General features: G+C 36.5%; 2 protein-coding genes across 17 annotated transcripts in view; one reads left to right on the top strand and one right to left on the bottom strand.

Moving 5' to 3' along the window:
- The window catches only part of PEX5L (peroxisomal biogenesis factor 5 like), a 220,983-nt gene that overhangs the window by 157,869 nt on the left and 37,932 nt on the right, over nt 1-25,182 (bottom strand). For 2 of the 16 annotated variants that reach the window (XM_079156352.1, XM_079156356.1), the window contains exons 1-2: nt 2,028-3,204; nt 1,174-1,201 (exon numbers count right to left, since the gene is read on the bottom strand). The exons of 4 other annotated variants lie outside the window; for them this stretch is intronic. In XM_079156352.1, the coding sequence (XP_079012478.1) occupies nt 1,174-1,191 (18 nt within the window). In that variant the 5' untranslated portion in view covers nt 1,192-1,201; nt 2,028-3,204. Of the gene's footprint in view, nt 1-1,173; nt 1,425-2,023; nt 3,208-25,182 lie in introns of those variants that run through there. 10 more of the 16 variants (XM_079156351.1, XM_079156361.1, XM_079156359.1 and 7 more) reach the window with 10 other exon arrangements.
- Nucleotides 10,269-12,195, top strand: LOC306670360 (adenylate kinase isoenzyme 6-like). Its single transcript, XM_079155062.1, has one exon. It carries the CDS (start codon nt 10,716-10,718, stop codon nt 11,250-11,252), a length of 537 nt encoding a protein of 178 aa, XP_079011188.1. The 5' UTR covers nt 10,269-10,715; the 3' UTR covers nt 11,253-12,195.

Raw genomic sequence — 25,182 nt, 5'->3', positions numbered from 1 at the left:
AAATAAGCAATTTCTTGAAGAATTCTAGCACATTTTTCTTAAAGAATGAAACTTCGTTTATAATTACACTATGCTTAAGACTTTGAATATTAAATGCCTTATTTTAATGCCTTAAATATGTTTAAGAATAAGAAAAGTATTATACAACTCAGATAATGAATCTTCAAATTTTCAATATCATCTACAAATTAGATGGATGCTAACACTGGAAAAAAACAACACAAGTAACTTTTCAAAGATAAAATAAATTTCAAAACTAGGTAGTATAAGCAATTGGATGACCATCTTTAATAAATGCATTTTACTGGCATTTTGTTATTTTTCTTATTCTTATTTTTGGTCCCAATGACCACTCCCACCCCTTATAGCAAATCTAAAATTATAAGTTCTAAAGTTGGAAAAGAACATAGATCATTACAATCAATTTATAGTTGTACTACAGGAGAATGATGATATGTTTGAGTCCTTTTCCCCAATGTGACGGCTGGTGGGAATACAACCAATGCCATCTTTCTTCTTTATACCAGTAACAAATGGATAATAAAAATCATTACTTACTTAATTATAATCCAAGTTTTTGGAAATGTTGATTTAGATATTAACTGCATCAACTAGAATTAAGATAATTAAAAATATTTTGGATACTTCAATTCCCTGTGTCACGAGAGGATCCCCATTTATGTCACTAGGGGAGGAAGTACATCTCTCAGTGGCCATGATACAAATCTTTACACTGTGGGATATAATTCTTATCTGTTTTTTTTTTTTTTCTTTTATAAAATCTCAAACCAGATTTATATGTTTACTCCCCCTATAAAACATACCTCTTATTTTTGTGTTTATCACTGTAATAAGATACTTCTGAATCCTCAAGTATTAGAATGCATAAATAAAATTCAAATTCTCATTCATACATTAATGAACTCAGCCACTTAGAACGGAACAGATGGCCACAATATTCCTCTCTATTATGACTCTTGTCCTCATTTGAGGTTCCATTTCAGGACTGATGGAAAACAAAAAGAGCAAGGTTGGTTTCAGTCAAGCTGACTTCCTTCCTGTCACTTTGTTTTTGTATCCTTTTAATCCATTGGTTGCCATAAGATCTTGTCCAGAGACCCTCTAAAACAAAACATTTAGAAATGCCTTTCAAATATTGATCTGTATACGTACCAAGTAGCTCATTTGCATGACCCGATTTCTGGACAAAAGGACATTAAGTAGAGATGGAATGTGAGTCCTTCCATCCATTTCACTGTCAGACATCCCAGAATTCTTTGCACCAGCGGCAGTGGCTTCATTGCCAGAACTTGCTGACCAGAGAACCACAGATCTTGCCCAGCAACAGTATTAATAATGTACAAGAATAATTGATGTATTCCTGAATCACTGTCTTGACTTTGTAAACATTGTGAAATTTTTGGCTAACACAAAAAAACCATTGAAATGAGAATTTCTTTTCCTAACTAATTTTCAATCTTTGTATTTTTTATGTTCTCTGCTTTCATTTAAAGTTCTTTTAAAGCTCACTTATTATTTATTATATAATTTTTGTTTTTAATCCTTTGCATATGGACTGCTCAGCCTCCTTATCATAAAAGCTCTCAATTTTCTCTTTTTAGCCCCCTGCCCCAGACTTTCTTGACAATTGCTGCTAATAGATATAATAACTTCAGCACTCACAGGACATAATTCAAAATTGCAATTTCTGCCAATATCAAATTCCACCTCTCCAATTTAATACCACCTCCTTGTCTGATTTAGTAGTAAATTTTCCTAGGAAGAGGCTGGGTCAGAGAAGGAGCTTACATCCCCAACTTTTCCAAGTAAAGTTGGCCCTTCCTAAGAGTGGGAGGAGGCATTACAGTTCTGATTTTGTATTTAAGTCCCAACTCTCCAAACGGCACACACAGTACAAAGAGAAGGAAGTCTTACAGTTTTACTCTAGAATTAAGCAATATTTTCTAGTTTACCCCATAACCCCAGGGGGATTAATCCTTTTCTAAGCCATATATTCACTCACTTACTGCTTATTTCTAGTGCGAGCATAATCCTCTTTCAAGCACTCAGCTGCCCACTTTGACTGCTTAGATCAGCCAGCCCAGGCAGGGATCTTCAGCTCTCCTCCCTCCTCCTAGCCGGGAAGCCCTGGCTTCTATCTATGCACTTTTATCAAGCACAGAGAGCAGGTCCATAGCTTCTGCGTGGCCTTTCCTATTAGCCAAAGGACTGAACTAGAAGGAAGAAGAAAGCTAATCTCTCCACTGTCCAAGTGTGAGGGGGGCAGGGCTTCTGTGGGAGGAGAAGCCAGAGGGTAATGGTTTCCTGTGCTCCTCCCACCTCCCAGTCCAGACACTGAAGCTGAGGATTTCAACTGAGGCAATAGGTTAGGCCCTCTCTGCCCCCAGCATGCTGTCAATTTTGTGCATTTCTCACTAAGTGCAGCTCAGGAGGAAGCATTAGTGCAAGAGATCTAAACTGGTGAGGACTCGGAGGTGGGAGAAGTGGGGGAAGGGAGAAAAGACGGAGCCAAACTTTGCTGGCAATGCCTTGCTCCTTGTAAAACGTTTTCAGCTCAGGGTAGCTGCCCTGTCTCTGAAACCCAGTCTCTCCCACTTCCCCACACCATTAGCAGTTCTTTTTGAGTAACCTGAAGGAGAATTACCTGGCTTTGTTGGTGCTGATAACTTTTTAAATACTATTCAATTGGATCTGTAATGTCCTTAAGAACACTGATCCTAACTGGGAACTCCTGCTTTGTACACACTCCACCACCTCTTCTTAACCCTCTCTACCGTCTGCTTCGTCCCTTCTGTCTCTCCTGCAAAAGTAGAATGGGAAGGTGGGTTTATTCGCTTGAATTAAAGAGCCCCTGCATTTGAAAACTGCATAGGAAAACAATTGTCACGAACTACCCATGTAGGGTATCACAGGAAAATTTAACAAGTAAATTACAACAACAAAATCTGATGGGATAGAGAGACCTGAAAAAAATGAAGTAACATGTTGATTTCAGAGTATGAGTTTTCTAAAAAGTTAGAGGTTTTAATTGAAAGATACCAGTTGTGTATGAGTGAAAATAATTCTTCACATTGATTAGAAATGGAATATGTACATAGGAAAGTTTTAAATGAGAAAGAATGCTTGAATTAACTAATTGTACAAATTAGCCCAAATACAAATTTTGCCTAATTATAGATGCTAAAATAAGTGTAAAGGTGAAAGATTCATATTTCAAAATTGTTTATTTATTTACTACTGCAGTGAGAGGTACACACTAGATATGAATTTATTAAAGCAAATGTCACATGAGGAATATGTAACATGGCTGAAAGAAAAGGTCTTTCTGTCTTCTTCATAGCTGTCAGAATTCAGTGCCTAGCCTCTTATTTTCCCTATTTTCAATCTCTTTTCTACTACCTTCCCACAACTTCAAAATTGCTTACATTTTCCCTGTCCTAAAGGGTGACTTTTTTTTTTTTTGGTACTGGGGAGTAAATCCAGGGTGCTTGGGTGCTTGACCACTGAGCCACATCCCCAACCCCTTTTTGTTTTTTATTTAGAGATAGGGTGTCACTGAGTTACTTAGGGCCTTGCTAAATTGCTGAGGCTGACTTTGAACTTGTAATCCTCTTGCCTTAGCCTCATGAGCCACTGGGATTACAGGTATGCTCTACCACGCCTGGCAAATGTGACTTCTTCAGGTCTGTTTTCCCCTAAAGACTAATCTCTCTGTTCTCTTTACTGTTAAACTTGAAAGAATGGTCTATACTTCCTAGAAGGAGTTCCTTACTTTCTCTTCCCATTGAAAGCAATCATGATCAGGATATATTATCACTCTTTTCTTAGAACAAACTAAATAAAGTATCAATGAGAAGGAGGAGGATTGGAAATGAAGATAATAGATAATCTTCTCATGGTACTTGTTGAATTTGCGACGTCTTTGGGAAGTACAGACAAGTGGAAAGAGCCAGTTGACATTGGGATACACCTTTTGGATGTATGGGTTCATATCCCAGGAGAGAGATAAGGGCAAGGCTTGCAGACTGCTGGAAACTGTTAAAATTGCAGGAGTGGGTGAGTACATTAAGGAAGAAAATGAAGAGACGGAAGAGCTGAGGACTAAAATCAAAGTCCATTCTAGAGAATGGTTGCATTCAAAGAATGGGCAAAAGAAAAGAACTCAGTAAAGGTGAGGAAGAGGAGAGGTCATGGGTGTAGGAGAAGAATCAATGGAATGAAAACGTAAAAAACTCCTAGATTGCATCAAATGCTGATGAGAGGCGAAATAAGGATACTAACTGCAAACTTTCTCTGTAGTTTTTCTTTGGCAGTCATCAAAGACTAGGAAGAGAAGAAGTGGTAAAGATGGAAGCTAGATGAAGTTATTGAATACACTAGGAATAGGAAGTAAAGATAAGAAGAAGAGGCTTTCATATTTTATGAGAGCTTGAATGAAAAGAGAAAGAGGAAGCAAGAAGGCTACACGGAGAGAGAATGCTGGGAAAGTTACAGTCCCTGCTGCCACTTCCCTTATGTACAGATCTTTAGCATATTAATAATTCAAGAAGAAGGAGCAAGTTGTTTTTGTGTGTGTTTTTTTTTTAATGAAAACATACATACTAGAAAGTAAGTTGGGATAATTAATGACACAAGAAAATAAGAGCAAAGACCCTTTGGAGAAAAACTGTTTCTCTTCAGCTATGTGCTTAATCTCAGTAGAAAATAATACCTGGGAAATATATAGCAAATACTGAGACTTTTTCTCTGAGAGAAGGAATTATGTGTGATCTATGCATTTTTCTTTATACTTGGGAGTACTTTTTGGAAATAAAAATGAATTTTATAATTTAAAGAAAGGGAACAAAATATAATTTCTTATGAGGGTCATAAAATTGCCATAGAAAAGATTCATTTAAAGACTACTTTTCAGAAAAAGAGACTGGGTCAGAGCTTCCCTCGTCCTTTGTATTTGTCTAAATGTAGAGATTTGTGCTGCAGTTATTGTTTATGTCCCTTGTGGCAAGCGTGGGAGGAGGGTGGAGCCAGTGTTTCCTTTGTTGCATTTAATCGGTCCCTTTCCTCTTGACTCCCTTGTACCATTAAGCTTCTTCATTGTTTGTCAACATTTTGGCCCCACATTCCTTGTGTTTTTTTGAAGGCCCACAGTGACAGCACAGCCTTAAACACCATTGCTGTGGGAGCCAAAGAAACAACGTGGCCAAGAAATAAAAAGTAACTCTCCCAAACAAAACAAAAACAAACAAGAAAAACATAACCAAACAAAAACAAACAAGGAAAAAAAAAAAAAAAAAAAAAAAAAAAAAGAAAGAAAAGAAAAACAGGGAAAAGGAAGTGATCTGGAAGAACTTAAGGGTTATTTCCATTTGGGGGCATAAGTCCAAATGCACCTTTTAAATAGGAAGTGTCTGAGCTGTTACGAAGATGATTGTTGAATCTCTAATTTTTCTTGTGTTGTGGGAGAAATCAGCTTTCTAAAGGGGAAATGTCGTTTCAGAGAGTCATTTGCAGAGGGGCTTGTTCAATGTGGCATTTTTAAAGAACTATTTTTTTTTCCTTTTTCTTTTCAAGAGACATTCACAGGAGACTCCTGCCTCTCCAAAGGTGGTCATGTTATGGTAAAACAGAAGAGCCACAGTTCATTCTTTCTTAGTTCTGGGTCAGGCCTGGCCAATAAACTCAGTTCTAAAGGTGGATTGTTATGTGAGAAGAGCAGGTAAAGACAACAAATATGTTGTGTCATTTTGAATGAATTTTAAATCATGTGCATAAGCATCGATGCTTAGAAATTATTCAAAAAATTAAATTAAGTCCAACTGGGAAGATAGATACTCGTTTGCTTACTAGTTGGGTAATGAAATTGCAGAGAATCACAATGTAATTTTTACTTTATCCTAGAGACCCCATTATGGCTGGCTTTTCTATCTTTTTTTTTTATTTTTATTTTTTTTATTGTAAACAAATGGGATACATGTTGTTTCTCTGTACATGGCGTAAAGGCATACCATTTGTGTAATCATAAATTTACATAGAGTAATGTTGTTTGATTCATTCTGTTATTTTTTCCCTTCCCCCCACCCCTCCCACCCCTCTTTACCCTCTATACAGTACTTCCTTCCTCCATACTTGCCCCCCTCCCTAACCCTAACTCTAACCCTAACACTAACCCTTCCTTCCCCCCCATTATGGCTTTTCTATCTTTAAGTAGCTCTTGCTCTACTAGATAATAACATAAAGACTTTACAAAAGTTTTTAAAGGATTTTTTTTTTAATTTTCCAAAGACAAGAATTCTCTAAAATACTATCCATTAAGCTCAATCTTGTGTAATTGTGCAATGACAATTTTCTTAAGTATGCAAAATTCAATTTTAGGTATGCACTTTCTTATACATCTTTTCCAATATTTTAAAATGAAAAGTTTTAAACATACTGCAAAATTAAAAGAATTTTATGAGTTCTTGAATACCATTTAGATTTTACCACTAATCTTTTATTAAACTTGCTTTTTCTCTTTTTCATTAGCTATGACATATTTTTGAAGTATAATACACATTATCACATTTCTTTTGTATAGGGATTGAACCCAGGGTGTCTAACTACTGAGCAACATCCCTAGCCCTTTTTAAAATGGTTTATTTAGAGACAGGATCTTGCTAAATTGTGTAGGGCCTCGATACAATATCACATTTCTACACACTCTTTCCTCTAAGGTTTATTTCATTTAACTTTTAAAAACTCAGCAAAGCAAGACGATTGCTTTAATAAACTTCCCCAGATAAGTGCACTAAATGTTCAGCATTTGTTCTGTATAGCAAATTATTGTTTTTATTTGAAAACAAATCAACAAAGTACAGTGCTAGTGATAAGTCCTATCTCTAAAGATTAGTGAAGAGGATTTCTGATGAAAGGGCTGGGATTTTTATAGTTCTCAATCAAAAGCAAGTGATCAAACAACTTGACTTTTAGAGACAAATCCATGGTCTGATAGGCAGTTTGAGTAAACGTTAATTACCATGTCCTCAATTTCATATCCTTTGATCATCAACATTTCCTGCATATATGAAAAAATAGAAAACCACTCTTGTTTGGGCTACATAATAAGTATTTACCTTTGATTCAGGCAACGAAGTTGCAAACCTTGGTTGGGGGTTGGGGCGAGGTGGCTAGTGGCTTCTCAGAGGGGTCACATTTTTTTAGTGACTAGTATTTGGGTGGCAAATTGAGATTGGAGTAGGCAGAAAACAAAAATTAAACTTGAAATTTCAGTTATGTCAGATTCAGCAATGTTCTACATACTTTGCTGACAATAAGTAAACTTTTAACACTCTCCCACCCACAAAGCCAAACAAAACCACATTCAAAGAAAAAGAAAACAAAAATAATCTTTTTGGAAAATTCTGAGTTCAATTTTTTTTTTTTTTTTTTTTTTTTTAATCTGGAAAGTTCTTTTCTCTACAAAAACCATTCTTTCAATCCCTCTAGATTTGGCCTTGCTGGGAGCTGGTCACTGTAGTATATGCCGTGTGTTGGCTGATATATAAAAATTATTTTCTTCCTGCTGAAGACGTTAATGATTAAAAAATTATATTTTAATCTGTTAATCTCTTAGCATTAGTCTTGCTGCCATGTTTGAGGCAAGATGAAACTAACAAGTACTCTCGTTTGGTGTTTTTTTTTTCTTACTATCACCCACGCTGCAAGTACTGGAGTGGTGATTGGAGTAAGAGAGAACAGACTTAGTGTTTGGGATCCCCAAAAGATGAGTGAACTCTGCTATCACACCCCCACTCCTACCTGGGAACTAAGGAAAGGGTAAACCGCATATTCTGTATCCTTCTAGCATAAGAAAAATAACAAGAAACAATCCATTTTAAATTGCAACCTAGTGATTGATGTTCTGCTTCAACAATATTATTGACATTATTTCTTATATACGTTGGCCCTGTTCCATTGGGGGAGGAAAGCTTGTTAAGCCAACCTTAAACACAGGTGCACTTATCACTGGTTCTCCAGTGGATCCTTTCCCTTCTCACTGGCAGTTAGCACACCTGGCATCTCGCAGCTGCTGCTGACTTCTTTTTTAACAACCAATCTGCATATTATGACCTTGTGAAATGAAATTTCAATCTTTTTACCTTCATAAAAAGAAAGGGGGAAAAATCCTAACTGCTTCTATAAGCATTCTGCATTCCAATATTATTTCTCTATTTTCATACCTTCTTTAAGCCAGCACATTTTTTGATGCAGTGACACGTTTCAGAAAAAGTTGTTTATGAAATTTTGTTTCTGACAAGAGTCAACCCAATGTTTGTGCTTCAGTCATAAAATTTATGTGGAAAGTTACAGTTGCTTACTTTTAAGTTGCATCTATGTGACTGATGAACTTACGATCAGCTCAAATGACTTTTGCAGATTATTTTGATAAAGAATTCCTGGAGGTGTAACTCACTACCCTCACCTCTGAGTTCTGCCTATGGCTTCCATAACCACAGGCATCCTAACCCAATGCCACAGTTATTGTCCTTTCTCCATCAGTCGCTCTATAGCTGCTTTTATTCATTCCATTTCTCCAGTGGCTTATAAATTCATGATGACCTTGTTATGTATGAGATGACCATTCCTAGAGGGTGGGTTTATCTAGAATTCCTATCCATCTCTTCAGGAATAAAGCCTTCTGGGCAATCCCTTGTTGAGGGAGTTTCCAAGCCACAGGATACGTAGGGACAAGAAAGATCTGGGACCAGGGATGGCTTATTTATCTACAGAACATGTGATAATCAAGATATTCATATGGCAGAGACCAGAGGGCACTAGGCAAATACAAATCATATATACTATTTTAACATAAGCATCGATTGAAACTTTACTCGATGGAGATATCATTGTGAATGAGAGAGAAATATGGTGGCTTCTAGTGAAAGGCAAATTCTGAATAATCTACAGAAAGCATTGCCACCAACCAATGGAGCTTAAACGTTCTGTGAATTCTTGGCTCAAATCAAAAGGGATTTAATGTCTAGAAGTTATGCATTTGAGTCATAGAGGCAATATTTATTTGAGAAGATTCAAGACAGAATGTATTACAATGTCTGACATTCAAGTGGCTGATAAATTTGTCAAAGCAATGTTACATTAGTATGGAACAGAGGTCACTTCTTGTTGGTACATGATCATCCTTTTATACTAGGGATGCCAGATTTGGTCAATATGGTATATATTACTATCCCCTGACCCTGCTGTCAAAATAATAAGGGACTGGATTACCTGTGACCTTTTGAAAAAATATTGATATTCATTACTGGAGAAAACAAGCACTAAAGCATTCAAATACATATGGTGTTTGGTTGTTTGTTGGCCTTTATAGGACATTTCATATGACTGGATCAACTGAAAAGAGAATTTGATCTTTAAAAAACAAACAGAAAACCCCTCCTCTATTTGGTGATCAGATAAGGAGACATGGGGAACTTCTTAAATATGGTGATTTTATTTTGCCTCATTGTATTCTTGTACTTCAAACATTTTATATATTTTATACTTCACAATAAAATGTGTTGCTAGGGCCTGCAGTTGCAGCTCAGTGGTAGAGTGCTTGCCTACCATGTGTGAGAGACTAGGTTGGATTCTCAGCACCACATAAAAATAAAATGAAGTTATAAAAAATGTATCCCTAAAGTTTTATTTTTGAAACATCCTACACATTGAGATTATCTGAATATTTTTCATAAAAGAGACTTAGGTATCTGTTGCTGTCTGCAGCAACAATCCCTCGGGAATTTATTGGAGGTGGACTGGGAATAAACTACTTCTATTATCTATATCTGGGCTACTTCCTTGCTTACTTGCTTGTTCGTTTGTTTATTAGAGGAAGAGAGGCTTTGTTTAGAGGAAGAGAGACTTTGCTTAGAGGAAGAGAGATTTTGCTTAAAGGAAGAGAGACTTTGCTTAATTTTAGAGGTGCTACTCTTTCAGAGAGGCTATGCTTATCAAAGGTCTACTGCTTCTTAAAGGTGGGTCGCTTCTTGGAGGTGCAGGGTGTGGCATGCGGCCTGCGTCCTGCAACCTGCGGCCTGCGATCTAGAGGTGTCCTCTTAGTCGCGCTTTCTGCAATCTTCGATCTGCAGTCTAGAGGTGTGGCTTTAGTCCTCTGTCCTGCGATCTTCATTCTGGGATCTGCGATCTAGAGGTGTGTGCTCAGTCCCGCGTTCTGCGATCTCCTCCCAGGTGAAGAGAATGTCTTATATACACTAAGACAGCCAATCAGCTTAGGATTAAGTAGCATGATTGCAGCATGGGACAAGGTACCAATCAAGAAAGAATGAGGAACATCTGTTGACCACTAGCGCAGAAGAGACATTAACTAATCAGGCAAAAGGTCATAAGAGATCACGACGTATTAACACTAATTATGTGCCACCTCTTGGCTCATCGCCAGCCGCCATCTTAGGGCTACTAAAACATGTCTGCAGGTCTCAGAGTTTGTGATTGTTTTGGTACCTTACTACTGTATTTTTTTTTTTTTTTTTAGGTCAGGCACTGTGTCACTCATTCATTCTAGAGATATTTCTGATCAACTACTATGATATGTGTTAAATTCTGGGCCTCTAGAAGACACAGGTCTACCATATTTCTTCCCCCAGAAAACTCGCTGCCTTTTGGAGGAGGGAGGTAACTAAATGAACCATTATTAAAGTATGAGGTGCTGTCCGAACACTCTGCTCACCGGTTCTCCAGGGGTTGGAAAAACTACACTAGGCAAAGAACCTGCATCAAGATCAGGACTGAAATACATTAACGTGGGTGATTTAGCTCGAGAAGGACAGTTATATAATGGCTATGATGAAGCGTATGATTGTCCCATTTTAGATGAAGGTAGAGTGGTTGATGAGTTAGAAAAGCAAATGAGAGAAGGTGGAGCTATTGTTGGGTACCATGGTTGTGATTTCTTCCCTGAACGTTGGTTTCATATAGTTCTTGTGTTGAGAACAGATAACAGTGTATTGTACAAAAGACTTGAAACAAGGGGTTGTGGTGAGAAGAAACTAAAAGATAATATTCAGTGTGAGATTTTTCAAGTTCTTTATGAAGAAGCCATACCATCCTACAAAGAAGAAATTGCGCATCAACTGGTCAGCAATAAACCAGAAGAACTAGAAGATAATATAGATCAGATCTTGAAATGGATTGGGCAGTGGGTCAAAGATCATAACACTAGACTGATCACTTTATAGTCACTTATTGTTACCTCTCTGCCCACTTCATAGAAATTTCCCACATATCAGTCAATCTTATTGAAATCACATTGTAGGCCCAGCAGGTGCATAATGTAAAGGTTTGTGCCTGTATCTCTTTTTTTTCCACATGAAAGCTAAGCAATCTCAAATATAATGGATATAATATAAAAAGTAAAAATTGTCATTTAATGCTTCAGTTACTAAATAATAAATATTACCAAAGGGGTAGATATCCTTTATGCTTATGATAGAAGAAAATGCAGATGATTTAGTAAAATAAAAAGTAAAGCATCAGAAAAAAAAAAAATAAGTATGAGTTGCCTATGGCAGAGGTGTAGGGGATGAAGGACAGAGAGGATTTGGTCCTGGAACAAGGTCAGGAAAGACCCTGTTGAGGAGGCACTGGGATGGGAATGATGAGTAGAGCTATCCAGGTGGGCAGAGAGGCTGGCATGTATGGGGGCTTGAGGGACAGAGAGGAAAGACTCAACGGTGAGAACTGGTGGGGACTTCTAGCATCTGACAGGAGGAGGTGTTAGGCAGGGCGAAGTCAGGGTTGTGGGGAACTGTGCCAGAACAGGCTGGAGAGTCTTGAGAACACATCAAGGAGTTGCATCTCCACATCACAGACAGTGTGAAGCCACTGCAGGTAGGAGAGAGACATTAGCAGATTGGTGCTTTAGGAAGCCACTCTGGCGGGAGGGTGGGGAATGAATTGGAGGAAGAAGGCTGGAGGCAAGGAACACAGCTGGGGACTACTGAAGTGGTCAGTGCATGACAGCCAGGGCCTGCGAAGACAGGTTGGCAGAGAGAGACGACCACACACTGATTTCATAAAGATGTGCTTCATTCATCGCTTTGTGCATCATGAGATTACTTTTTTAATGCTGGCTACTAAGAGTGATAAAAATATCCATATTTTCTGTAGTCAGGAATTGAAATTTCAATCAATGGGCCTAGAACAGACATATCTTCAGAAATCACTAAACTTAGTAATATATAAAAATTGTTTCAGGAAGAAATTTAATAAAACAAGTAACAAGAGAAAGAGAGAGAGAGAGAGAGAGAGAGAGAGAGAGAGAGAGAGAGAGAGAGAGAGAGAGAGAGAGAGAAACTCTGACCAACAGGACAAAATATAGTATTTAGGGAAGGATATATATTTTTGCATTCTGTGAAGTCCTAAGCCATATTTCAACTTTTTTTTTTTTTTTTTTTTTTTTTTTTGTTTCTTGCTATTTGCCAAAACAAAGTGAGTCTGTTTTAAAAAATACAATGTGATATTGTTTGGGACTGTAGAGCCTCTAAAAGGATTTATTGTGTTATTTGGATACCAACAACAGGAATTCTTTATGCAAATCCAAGAACTGAACTGCCCAGGGAGTAGGAAATATTGAAAAGAAATGTATTTACTAAAGTGTATTTGAGATAATGTGGTTTAAAAAGAATTGAGATGGCACATTTAGAGCTTGGTTTAAACAACAACAATCAGGTGTTTCCATTGCATTTCACTTGTTTTTAACCCATCAGAATAGAAAACTTTACGATGGAAGAAAACTTGAATAAGGTCAGGTGGAGCAAGGGAGAGTCATGGTATTCATCTTCTTAGTTTGTCCGAGGGTTCTTATTTGTTAGGGACTTTTTGTTATTCATATTTAAAATAATCATGTTATATGCAAAATATTGAAGGATAGTCAACTACATGTGAGTATAACTAGAGCGACAGCATGGACTTTTCTCTACAAGGTATCATGGTGAATACAGATGATTATTGACAATCTATAATTCCTATCTTTACATTTTTCTTTCCTCTCTCTCTCTCTTTAGGAGTCAAACTTTAAATCTTGGATGATTCACTTAAGAAGACTGTCACAAAATTTTAGATAGATAATGAAGAAATTTCTTGTACAATCTAAAGCAGAGAAATTTTCAGAGACAATGAGCAGGAAGCTCTTTAACTTGATAACACAATAAGGGCTCTTGGAAGACTCTCTTGCAATGTCTGATTAATACCCCAAAGTGAATAATTTATTGATAATATAGCACTCAGAGACCGAAAAATGATGGGTACTCCATTACTGTAAATGTATCTTTGAAAGTAGATACAGGCTTCGACAAAAAGTCTTTTCAAAACTCCTGCATTCTTATAAAATGGTCTTGGGTAGGCGAGAGTTAGGGTTTTAAGGAGAGATGAAGCAAGGCTTTATTTAATAAGGAACAGCTGAATTACCATGGATAGTACCATGCCCCAAATGGAAAAAACCTTTAAAATGATAAAACTAGCAACTTTTCCTTATAAGAAATATTGATTTTTTTCAAAGTATAGAGGTGTGCCTATTACATTGTAGGTATTTAATAAATGTTTTTACATTAAAATTTTTGCTTCATAACAAAGAGGAAAGTATTATTCCCATCATTGCTAATCTTTCTTACTCTTTCTTGGTACCTTACAAAAAAAAAGTTTGGATACAACTCTTTCAAACTATGATGCTGATACCCAGACATACATTCATATGCATAAAATATATGTATATATGTACATAAATAAATTCATACTTATATTCATATGTATTTTGTGATAAATATGATTGTAGAACAAATACTAATCTACTTTTTTTACTCAGTAATATGTTCTGAGTACTTTTCCTTGTTAACACACATCCATATATACCTTACACATCTAAATTCACCTGACATTAACAGTCTTTTTGAAGAAAGTTTAAGAAATCCTGAAAACCATCAGATTAAAATAATTCATTTAACATTCAAAAGACAATAATAGCATATATGTATTGTCTGCAGAGCCCTGGTGGTTCCTGAGAATTTTTCAAGTGGTTGAAAAAGTGAACACTATTTTTATAATAATACCAAGATGCCACTTATCTTTTTCACTGGGTAGACATTTGCACTTGTGGTATAAAAGCAATGTTGATCAAACTGGTGGCACCTCAGTACAAATCAAGGTGGTAACAACTAACTGTACTAGTTGGGAATAGAATTAGGCACTTTAAAAAATATATAACACCATTTTTACTTCAAAGGATGGCTAACACATGAGCTATGGTCACTCAAACTTAGGAATCTGGCATTTGCATGCCCTGAAAATAAATGAAAAGAACCATTCATTTTAAAACCAAAATTCAAAAATAAAGAGTCTTTGGGAAACTTGTATCTGCCATTATGTACTTGATGGTTTCTTTCTGATGAGATCAGAAGTGATTATTATAGAGTATTTTTGATGTGTAGTGAAGTACGGCAGATGTGAACCAATGAACCAGTATTTTCCAAATGATCAATACCTAGCATGTTACCAAAATCATGCATGAATTAAAAAGCCAGTCAAGGTGTAAGGTAGAGCAATGGATTTTAGCTTCAGATTTCACATTACTACTAAATTTTAAGTAACAATATTTGTTAAATTTTGATGTAGTTCCAAAAAATATTCACAATTATCTGAAAAATCTATGAAAATACTTTCTCCTTTCTTAACTGTAAGTTTGTGTAAAGATGAATTTTTCTTTTATTATTTCAATGGACAAAAGCACACAGCAATAGACCAAATGATGAAGCCAATGAGAAGTCAATGTGTTTCCTCTGAAGCTCTTCTATTAAAGAGATTTGCAACAGTGCCTTGCTTCTCACTGAAAAAAATTTGACCTTTTTGGATTTAAAAATAAGCATGTTACTGAATAAACATGTGATGTGTTTGTTATTTTTATTTTCAAATAAATTATTAAGCAAATAGTCAAAAATTTTCTTAGTTTTCTTTTCTAATACAGTAAATGTCCATAGAGATGTACCATATAAATAAGAACTCTTTGGGGGTCTTTGACATTTTTGAAGAGTAGACAGGGAAGCTGAGACAAATGTTTGAAACCACTGTTACAATGGAAAGAATGCAAAATTTTCCTGAAATGGTAGAAAACTTGACTTTAAAAATTAGTTCTTCTTTTCCCCATTTGTAATAATGATAAACAAAGCCAATTTATTTAGCTTCTGAGAATAGGTCATGTTGTGGTATTTGACTCCATGAAAATGTTATAAGCCAGGCTATATGAGCAATGACTAAACAGACTCCATTTTATCCTGAGACTCCATGTTATGTAGGAAATACTTCTCCCATGAGAACACCCCACCTCTGTACCCATGAACAGTTGCTTAGCACAGTAGGTTTGGCAACACAAAATGGCAATTCTTATATAATGTAAAATTGTTCTCTTTCTGATTTCTATTTTTCCTAGACAATGTATCATGTCAACAGTGATTGTCTAGATGTTAGCAGCCATTCTTTAATTTGTATCCATGTAAAGTCATTTTGACCCACTTTCCCTTCTGCTTATGAATTTAGATATTATGATGTTAATTTGTAGTTTTGAATCATAGCAACAGACACTTGTGATTGATGTACTGACTTATGGTATAAAACCCCCTGCAACCCTATGGTCAAGGCTGTTCTCCCAACTGCCATTTTGGGCATTTCGTGAGACAGTCAGCCAACTGGCTAATAAAGACACTCAGATTTGGACTTCTCAGTGGTGATCAGTATATTCTTAAAATTGTGTCCCACGACAATGTCAAAAATTATCCAATTAAGCGTATGATAGTTATGTGTTACTTAGTACACATTTGGATTGTATTTAATGATTATAACTTTAGTGTTTATAGATACTTGAGTTATCTCCTTTAATTTTCATAGGTAATTTCATAAAGTTATGTATTATCCTCCTTATTTCTAGCTGAAGAAATGGATTCTAAAAGAAGAAATGTATTTTGTCTTCCTAAAAACAGCTAGAACACAGAATCAAATTCAAGTCTTTTGACTTTATGTTCCGATGATCTTTTTCATCTTTGGGTAGAACAAAATGAGCCTTTGGGCTATCATTAACATGAACTGTACAGTCTAGCTTTTGTCTGACAGAACCAAAGTTTGGGTACTCAGATGCCTTTGGGATTTGGCCACAGCTCCTGACTTCTGCCACGCCATTTCCTTTGTTATGTAAGAAATGTGGGAAATAATGAATTTCAAGGCATCTTAGAATAGTATTCAATATATAGTAGTCTCTATTATTATTATTTTTTCTTCTTAGCATAACAATGCAATTTCACATGGCCAGAGTAGCTTTGGTTTCACCCAACTCTTAGGTCAAATATGAAATCACTCAGTCAATAAGACAGAAATAGAAGAATAGCAAATGAAAAAATCTTCAGAACAATTGTAAGGCTGAGCAACAGCAGAAATGCAGCCTTTTCTAGGCTGGAAGCCAAAGGTCATTCTATATATACTGCTGACCTACACCTCAACTCTGTGCTCAAATTTAGAGGTGACCAGGTAGGTCAATACATCAGTCTTCTGCTTGCCAGGACTGGCCCATCTTTGAATGGTTGTTGAATGTCACCAACTTTAATGCATTTTCCCCTATCCCCACCTGAGCCACAGAAACAGCCTTGAGAATCCAGGCAAGGCCATTTAATCTTAGCTTAAAACCCTCTCCCCATGATTTCCTAGCTTTGGTCTTTTTGTCTTCACACCTGGAGATTTTCTCTGTTCAGTCCCTTCAGAGTGACAAGATGGCTGGATGAGTCACTTGGACTTTGATTAGTGCCTCTCTGGCGCCCTATCTGTCTCACCCCAGTCCTACCTGGTTACACAGAAGGCAACCTGCTGCTGGTCCAGGCTTTTGGGCCCCACTTGTGGAGGTTGGAGGGTCCAGCACTAGGCCAGAGGGAGGCCCACAGTGTGAAACCAGGGTCAGGTCTCATTGTGGCCCATGCAGAGCCCTCAACTACATGACATTCAGAAGCACTGCTGGTAAGATTTGTCTAGGTGTGTAGCCATAGGTCCAGACAAGTGAGGTAAGAGTTTCTGGAGGAATGCATTGGTTAACAGAGCAACATTAATTTAGTTCTCTTTGCACAATGATCCCAACATAGCACAAATACATATTGATGCCTAATAAGATTGTAAGATAATAATAGCATTTAGAGGCACAATCTTGTATTTTGTTTATATACATATAGCTATACATAACTTTAACTCTGTGGTAGAACACTTGCCTAGCAGGCCCAAGGCCCTGGGTTCAATCCCCAATATCATCAAACAACCAAAACAAAAAACATATTTAATAACAATAAGTATTATATTTAACAACAATAAAGTTTATTAGCTGACATCTTTCCTTTACCTCCTCTCTCTGCCTTCTCTCCTCTTTGCTTCCTTTCCATCCTCTCTCCCTGTCTCTTTTCCTTCTTTTCTTCCTCCTTCCCTTTCTTATCTAACAGGTTGAGTTGACAGTGCACAACCACTAAACAATCTTTCTAGCAAGATGGCAAGACTCACCAAAGATGGCTCAGAAACTCAATCTTGAAGTTAAAAGACATTTTTTTTTTAAACTGGGGTTTAAAAATAGGACCTGGTGAGAAGCAAGCAATCTTGCTGTGTCAACTTTTAGAATGCTGTACTGAGAAAACCCAGCAGAGCTTTATTTTAAGAAGACCCTGAATGGCTTAGCTAAGTTCATGGATACATCAGAACATGCCCTTGATGGTTTGCTTTCTTGTGAACCTAAAATCAAGCAACATGAAGAGCTCAGGCTTCACCAACCCCCTACCTTCAACCTTACAAAAAGGCAACTAAGCCAAACTCAGGTGCTACTGTCAAGTAACTGGAGCGGAAGCCCAGCAGGGAGCCTCCATTGCGGACTCTTTTGAAGTTCACCTCTTTGTTAAATCTTCTTTTAACACAAACTGGATTTTTTTATAGTGTGTTTCAGAGATGTGCAAAATATTAAGGATACAGAAAAAGCTACAGATGGTGGAGTTGGAAAGTAGGTAGCAGAGAACTTTGGTCTGTGCCACTGTTTGGGCTCCAGCCTTGTTTGCATCACTTTTTTTTTTTAAATAGGGCTTGTCACTTCAACTCTTTTGAGCTCATTTTCCCCATTTTAAGGGTTTTTAAAATTTATTTATTTTTTTACTAAATTATTTTTAGCATTGCCAATTATCTGATCTCTTTTTTTAACTCTTGGGAAGCCAATTCACTAGTAATTTTGTTGATAAAGAAAGTACCACTGTTAATGAAAGCAAGAAACTAACTTGATAAAAAAATTCAAATACATATAACATTAATTCATATATAAAGAACCATCTACTGTCTTCTTCAAGCTGCTATGAACAAAACCCCCATATCTGTTAAACTGAGTATATCTTAATAACCAACAGAAACAGCTAAAACAAAACTAAATCTCCATTTCAAAACAACAAAAAGAAGTAATTGAAATAGGATGTATAAATATGTTTCTCAAGAAGGAACATGTTGGTGCTCAATTGTCCTTAAATGTATTTGCAAATACCTGCTTCAGAAAAATGAATTTGGCCACAAGATGTAGAATTTCCCTGAAGGAAGTAAGACATGAAGACTCAAATGTAGTTAAGGGCCAAATTGCAGGTAATCAGCCTGAAAGAAGGTATGAGCAAAATGAACAGAATTGCCAGGGCTTGGCAGGTTGGTGACTAAATGCATGAACAATTTCTGGCACAGCTTCTTGAGGAAACCAGCATAACTCCATGGTAGGAATAAAACTGAGTGCCCGCAAATGAACAAATTTGTCTGGCTTTAGCCCTTTGTGCCATGAGGGACTGTGGCTTCTGCTTGCCTTGTCTGTCCCACCTACACTCATTGCAGTTTCTGGTACAAAACAGATGTGCTACACATATTTTACTTATTTGATTGATAAAGACCAGCATCCCCCTATCCCAGCTTAAGTGACACTAAGAACACCAACTAATTTATATCAAATCAATCCACTACTCTAGTTCTCTGTTACCCTCTCCATTACTGTACTAAAGTTTATTTAAACTTTAACATAATTCATTCAAATTCATTAAATCAAGTAGTACAGTTGTACTATTTTATATACTAATATTAACGTTAAAGAGGAAAACAATCAAATCACACAGAAAAATTAAATAACTTATTTGAGATCAAAGTTAATAAAAGTAGATAATGTGTGTACTTAAAAACACATCTTACATATTTCCCTTTGGGTTCATAAATTGGACTAACAAATGTGTACCTGTTTCAACTCCTTCTCATTAACTGAATTCCTAATAAGTCTCACTCATAGTTCAACATTCAGGAGACACAGAAGTACATCAGTTCAGTACCCTAGTCTCCAGGATTTTACTTTGTAGATGAACTATTTTCAAAAACTTCTCATTCAAGATATTGTCAAAATATTGTCAAAAGTCAGTTTAGAATTATGACTTGTGGTCGTTACCTTTTCAAATGTATAAAATCAATTTTTAATTTGTTATTAGTAGGTATTTTGTACTTGGCAAGGCAAACAAGTTTTAAATGAACTTCTAATTTCTGAAATATTCAGACATATGCTAGCTGCAATATAAAATTCCACAAATATTTATAGCAAGTTAGTGATCACAAAGTTCTTTCATTGTTGATTTAATACTTATTGAACACAAATTATTCTCAGGATAACCCTGTAAGGCAATAAAAGCAACTAACATTTACTGAGTATTTATGATGGGAGTAGGCATATTCTAAATGTGTTACATATGTTCATTTATCTAGTTCACATTATAGCCATATGAGAACTTTGTCAACTTCATAGTTTTTATGAAGAAACTAAGGAAAAAAATTTAAGTAGCTTTCCCAAGGAACTTCCAGGATTTGAATATATACAACAGTCAGATTGGACTTCAAGTTAGATGCAATTGGTCTGGGGTAGGCTTAGTCATCAATATATCTTTATACAACTTCTTAGGTGATTTGCCAAAAATTGAAAATTAGGTGACTGAAATAGTACCCCCCAATGAGGAGTGATTTACAACCAAAACAACTGCATTTCTGACTAATGTAGGAAATGATTAAATTTGGGGAAATTTAGAAGGTCATGAAATCAAGAGTCTACTGTATTGAGAAAATGGCTGCATTACCCAGGGAAGATTTATTAGTGCTTGTGGTAGAGGTGAAGACTGGGAAATGGGGGCACACAACCCCATGATCATCATATTCCTTAGACTCAGTTTCTCCCTGCATAAGAGCAGCCCAATTAAATGGATGCACTGAAATCCCTTTTGGCACAAATTCCTAAATCTGGGGATGTGTGATTAGAGGGGTCTTCTACATGTTTTGCTGTAGGGAGTATAAATGAGGATGGATTCGCATCTCCACTAGTCATATGTAGGCCTGGGAGGGGTAAAGCCAAACTGAGATGCGAGTGTGAATCTGGAAACTGGTGGAATGCTACAGATGGATTGGCTCTCAGGAAAATGTTCCAGAGCACCCACAGAGGCAAATATCATCAGAGAAAACCAATGAGATAAACTGGCATGGTTAGGAACTCAGGATTCCTGTCTAGTTGCTGCCAGGATGACTTGGACTAAGATTATTCTTAAGTATTTCCCATTTGAAGGACTGTGGCCAGCTTTCTAGGGCTTGCCCTTGTTCACCCTAAGGCTCAATGTTCTCACACCCTGTACCACTAGTTTTCTTTATTTAGGCTATAATGAGAGAACTTACCTAAACTGCATATGTGGTAGAATATTCGGACAGACCAATGTATCAGAAACCAGCATAACGCTATGGTAGGAATAAAACTGAGTCCAAGTTTTAAGCAATAGTGTAGGAATTCTTCACCTTGGACTCTGTGGATGAACCACCCACTATACCAGATAAACAGCCCTGTGGGTGCCCCAGTTTAAGGGGCCATAGTGATATAGATAGGGATTTTAATTTAATCATCACAGGAAAGCTGAGCGGTGTCACAGTTAACACTGTCCCTCAAAGTCATCATACTGTCCACAAATGATGTGTGTGTTTTCATTATCACAAAATATTAGATGTTTTGAACCTAGTTTTAAGTCCCGCCAGTCTAATGCTATGGCATCATGTTATGAATTGAGAGTCAAAAATCTTCATATAAATGTAGTTTTGATGCTGTCATCCTAGCATTAAAAACCTAATATACGGGACCTGGCATCTCAAATGCATTCTTTGACATATCTAGGAAAAGGTAGACACTTTATAAATAACATAAATAACCACCATAAATAAATAACATAAATAACCACCAGAGTCTACTAGGAAACCCTGAAGACAATAAAATGGGACTATCTTTACTAACCATTGAGTATTCAGATATAGCCCCTAAATTATGTATGATTTTTCAGAAATTATCACCATGTTTAGTTTATATATTCAAATTTCATTACAAACCTCTCATGAAGGAGATATGGGGATAAACATATGCTTCTCCTTTTATTAGAAGTAGAAAAAAATTAAAGCACAGGAATATCAGGTAACTAGTACACAAGATTTAATCATTTATACATTGTATTCTCAACATACTAACTCTTTATGAGATGCCTAATGCTAATATTTTCTTTAATGATATACTTGGCATGTTTGTATTTAATATTGTTAACCACATAATTTTCATTTCCTATTAGTTTTGCTGTATGTTTAGATAATGGAAATGATCCACCAGGAATTGTGACTCTTCCCATCAACTCCAGCACTATTATTCCATGAATATTATTGGTAAAAATGAGTAGTCACCCAAAAGAATTACATTTAAAAAAATCAAACCTAGCTGTTTTTATAGTATGTGTCAAGTTCAATGATAAAAGTGTGATTTGTACATCTACATGGAGGCACCCTGAAGTTAAGAATATGTTGTCAGATAGCATAAGATCACATTTTGATTTTGCCACTTTCTGATCAACTCCTTACCAGGTATTTCCCAACATTCACAAGGATAGTTAGTACCTATTAAAGTATATTCAATACTGCCTAAAGTTGAGCTGAAAATTATATGTATGTACAGAGGACAATGTTTTATTGATAAAAATAACTAAATCTGTGTTTCCACTGTCAAGTCAATACCATTTGACCTCATGGCAGTGACTTGATACATTTGAACCTCAGTTTCCTCACATGTAAAATGTGTGGATCAGATGAGATTATTTTTAGTTTCTTCCAACCCCACGTTCTATCTATCTATGCTTATAAAAGAATATTTCTCTGATTTCAATTAGAAATCTCACTAGGTCCTATTATCACTCATTTTTAATAGAGAAAAGATCCTGTCTCATGTGTTTTTACATTTCCCCCACATTTTAAAGTAACACCAAACTCTTTTTCCTTTAGTTCTGCTTTCTCATCCTGTTCTGTCATTCTGAGCTATTTACTGTCAACTGCTAATACCAGTGATTTACCGAGTGCTTACCTGTGCCAGGATCATTGTTTGGCATTTTACTTCCATTATTTCATTTAATTTTCATAACTTCCTGAGGTAAATACTCTTATTACTTCCTATTTTATTGATGAGGAAACTGAAACATAAAGGTACTGAGTACATTTCCATTAGCTCACTTTGCTAGTCCATTTTAGAGCATAATTCAAATCCATTTATATAAGTGCCATCTCCCCATATTCACAATTCTATAATACCCCCAATGGATAAAAGATCTGTCGTCCCTGCTCCCTGAAAAATCTGGGGTGTGGCTAAGACTTAGGGACTGCCTGGTTCCTAGCATCCTACATGCATTCTGTGTGCATTTGAAAAGTGGGGGAAGTTCTGTCAGAGTCCCCTTCACCACAACAGGTTGATTTTCAACCAACCTTCTGCTCCACCTCACTGTAATAGCATCGGACAACTCTTTGGTTATAATGTGACTTGGAGACCCTAGCCACCTTGCTGCTCGACCTCTGGTATCTCTTGACAGCATAGCACCGGGCTGCCCATAAATCATTTCAATGATATGCTTACTGCATCCTGGCTGCATTGCCTCTTCCTCTTCCAGATCATCAAGTTTTATAAGCAGAGTCACAAGGCCAAGGTGACTATCACCACTGCAGACTCATGCTGTTTTATAATAGCTGGGTCCTCACAGCTGCCAGGCTATTTCTTCTGATCCTTGTCACAAAGACCGAGCCCCTTTACCAGTGAGAGCTCTTCCCTCTTCAGGATGACCTGGCTGTTTTCTGAGATGCTCAAGGCCTCATCATTCTTTCTTCCCCCTTTCCTCATGTCTGGGTCTTCATCTTCAGGTGTTTTATTCTTGTGTGTATTTTAGGAGGAAGCACTGTCTCTCGGGGTTCAACTCTTCCTATGGTGGGGATCTCGTTGCCCTCACACCTATTCTCCACTTTGCTTCATCAATTATTCTCTCACTTGTACCTTCCATCTCTATGTCCCTCGGTTCTTTCCCTCTGTGTATACTCAGGCACAGCTCTTCTGCATAAATTATCTCTCAGGCTAGAACACACTGTCTCTCTCTCTCTCTCTTCCCTCAAAAACCAGTATTTTTTTCCCCCACCACGTATTTAAGAAGATAAATCATACCAAACATAAAGACAATTCTATTTGGTTATTTGTCTGACAAAACAAATCTAGTATAAGCTTTATCTTGGTGCTTAGATATTTAAATACTACTGCACTTACTTATAAAAGTAGTATATTAGACATTTGTCTTCATTCCTATAAAATAGAAGGAAATATTAGGATGTCATCTCCTGAGTTCTATTCATGTATGAGGGTCTGTAAGGAATGTGTGTCCTCAGAGAACAAACACACAAAGCAGACACACTCTGATGTCATGGTACAACGCAACATCTTCTGCCCAGCCTCATACAAGTATATAGATTGTCATATTAGAGATTTAGGTATTGCCAGGTATATTTGGCAAAATATAGAAACAAAATTATCTAACATTTTAGACACAAAAAGAATCTTAAGAATATTTAGTCTAACTTCTGTCCCCTTCATGTTACAGAAAAAGTGAAACTCATTGATTTACTTCACTCAAGTTACACAATTGACAGAGCTGGTCCTAGACGTAACCTTGGAGAGCTTCTTCCTAATTTGTTAAAATGAAAGAAATTTCTTCAAGGATTCATTTTAGTGATTGACATAATTATCTAGCATGGTAGCTTCTCAACAAATTTTTGTGATGCTAATTATAATATGTGACCACTATGTGTTTATCAAACTCTGATCTTAGTCCAGAGCTGGAACAGGGAACATAGGAGGTGCAATGGCAGTGTGATGGTGACAAATGGTCCCCTCTCATAAGGAGGTACCAAGTGAAGCACTCAGATCCTCAAAAATGATTTGTTCAATAAATAAAATTTCCAAAAGGAAGCAATTAAAGAACAGGCATTAAAAATTGGTGCAACCATTATGGAAAACAGTATGGAGATTCCTCAGAAAACTTGGAATGGAACCACCATTTGACCCAGTTATCCCACTCCTTGGTATATACCCAAAGGACTTAAAATCAACTACATCCATGTTTATAGCAGCTAAATTCACAATAGCTAAGCTATGGAACCAACCTAGGTGCCCTTTAATAGATGACTGGATGAAGAAAATATGGTAAATATACACAGTGGAATTTTACTCAGCCTTAAAGAAGAATGAAATTATGGCATTTGCCAGTAAATGGATGGAACTGGAGAGTATCATGTTCAGTAAAATAAGCCAGTTCCCATACTCCCAAGGCAGAATGTTTTCTTTGATATGAGGATGCTAACATATAATAAGGGGAGGGAGGGAGGAAGAACAGAATTTCACTGGATTAGACAAAGGGAAATGAAGGGAAGGGAGGGGGATAGGAATAAAAAGATAGTAGAATAAATTGGATATAACTTTCCTATGTTCATATATGTGTAACTCCACATCATGTACAATCACAAGAATGGGAAGTTATACTCAATGTAGGTATAATATGTCAAAATACATTCTATTGTCATGTATAGCTGAAAAGAACAAATGAAACTATTAAAAAATAACTGGCATTAAACTATGTAGAGTAGAATATACAAGCATGGGAATATCAAAAATCACTAAGAAGAATGTGGAATGAAATCATTTCAGAAGATTTCATTTGGTATGATTCTTGAACTCTT

This window comes from Sciurus vulgaris, assembly GCF_902686455.1.
Source record: "Sciurus vulgaris genome assembly, chromosome: 10".
Taxonomy (NCBI): domain Eukaryota; kingdom Metazoa; phylum Chordata; class Mammalia; order Rodentia; family Sciuridae; genus Sciurus; species Sciurus vulgaris.
This window is presented reverse-complemented; position numbering and strand designations above follow the sequence as displayed.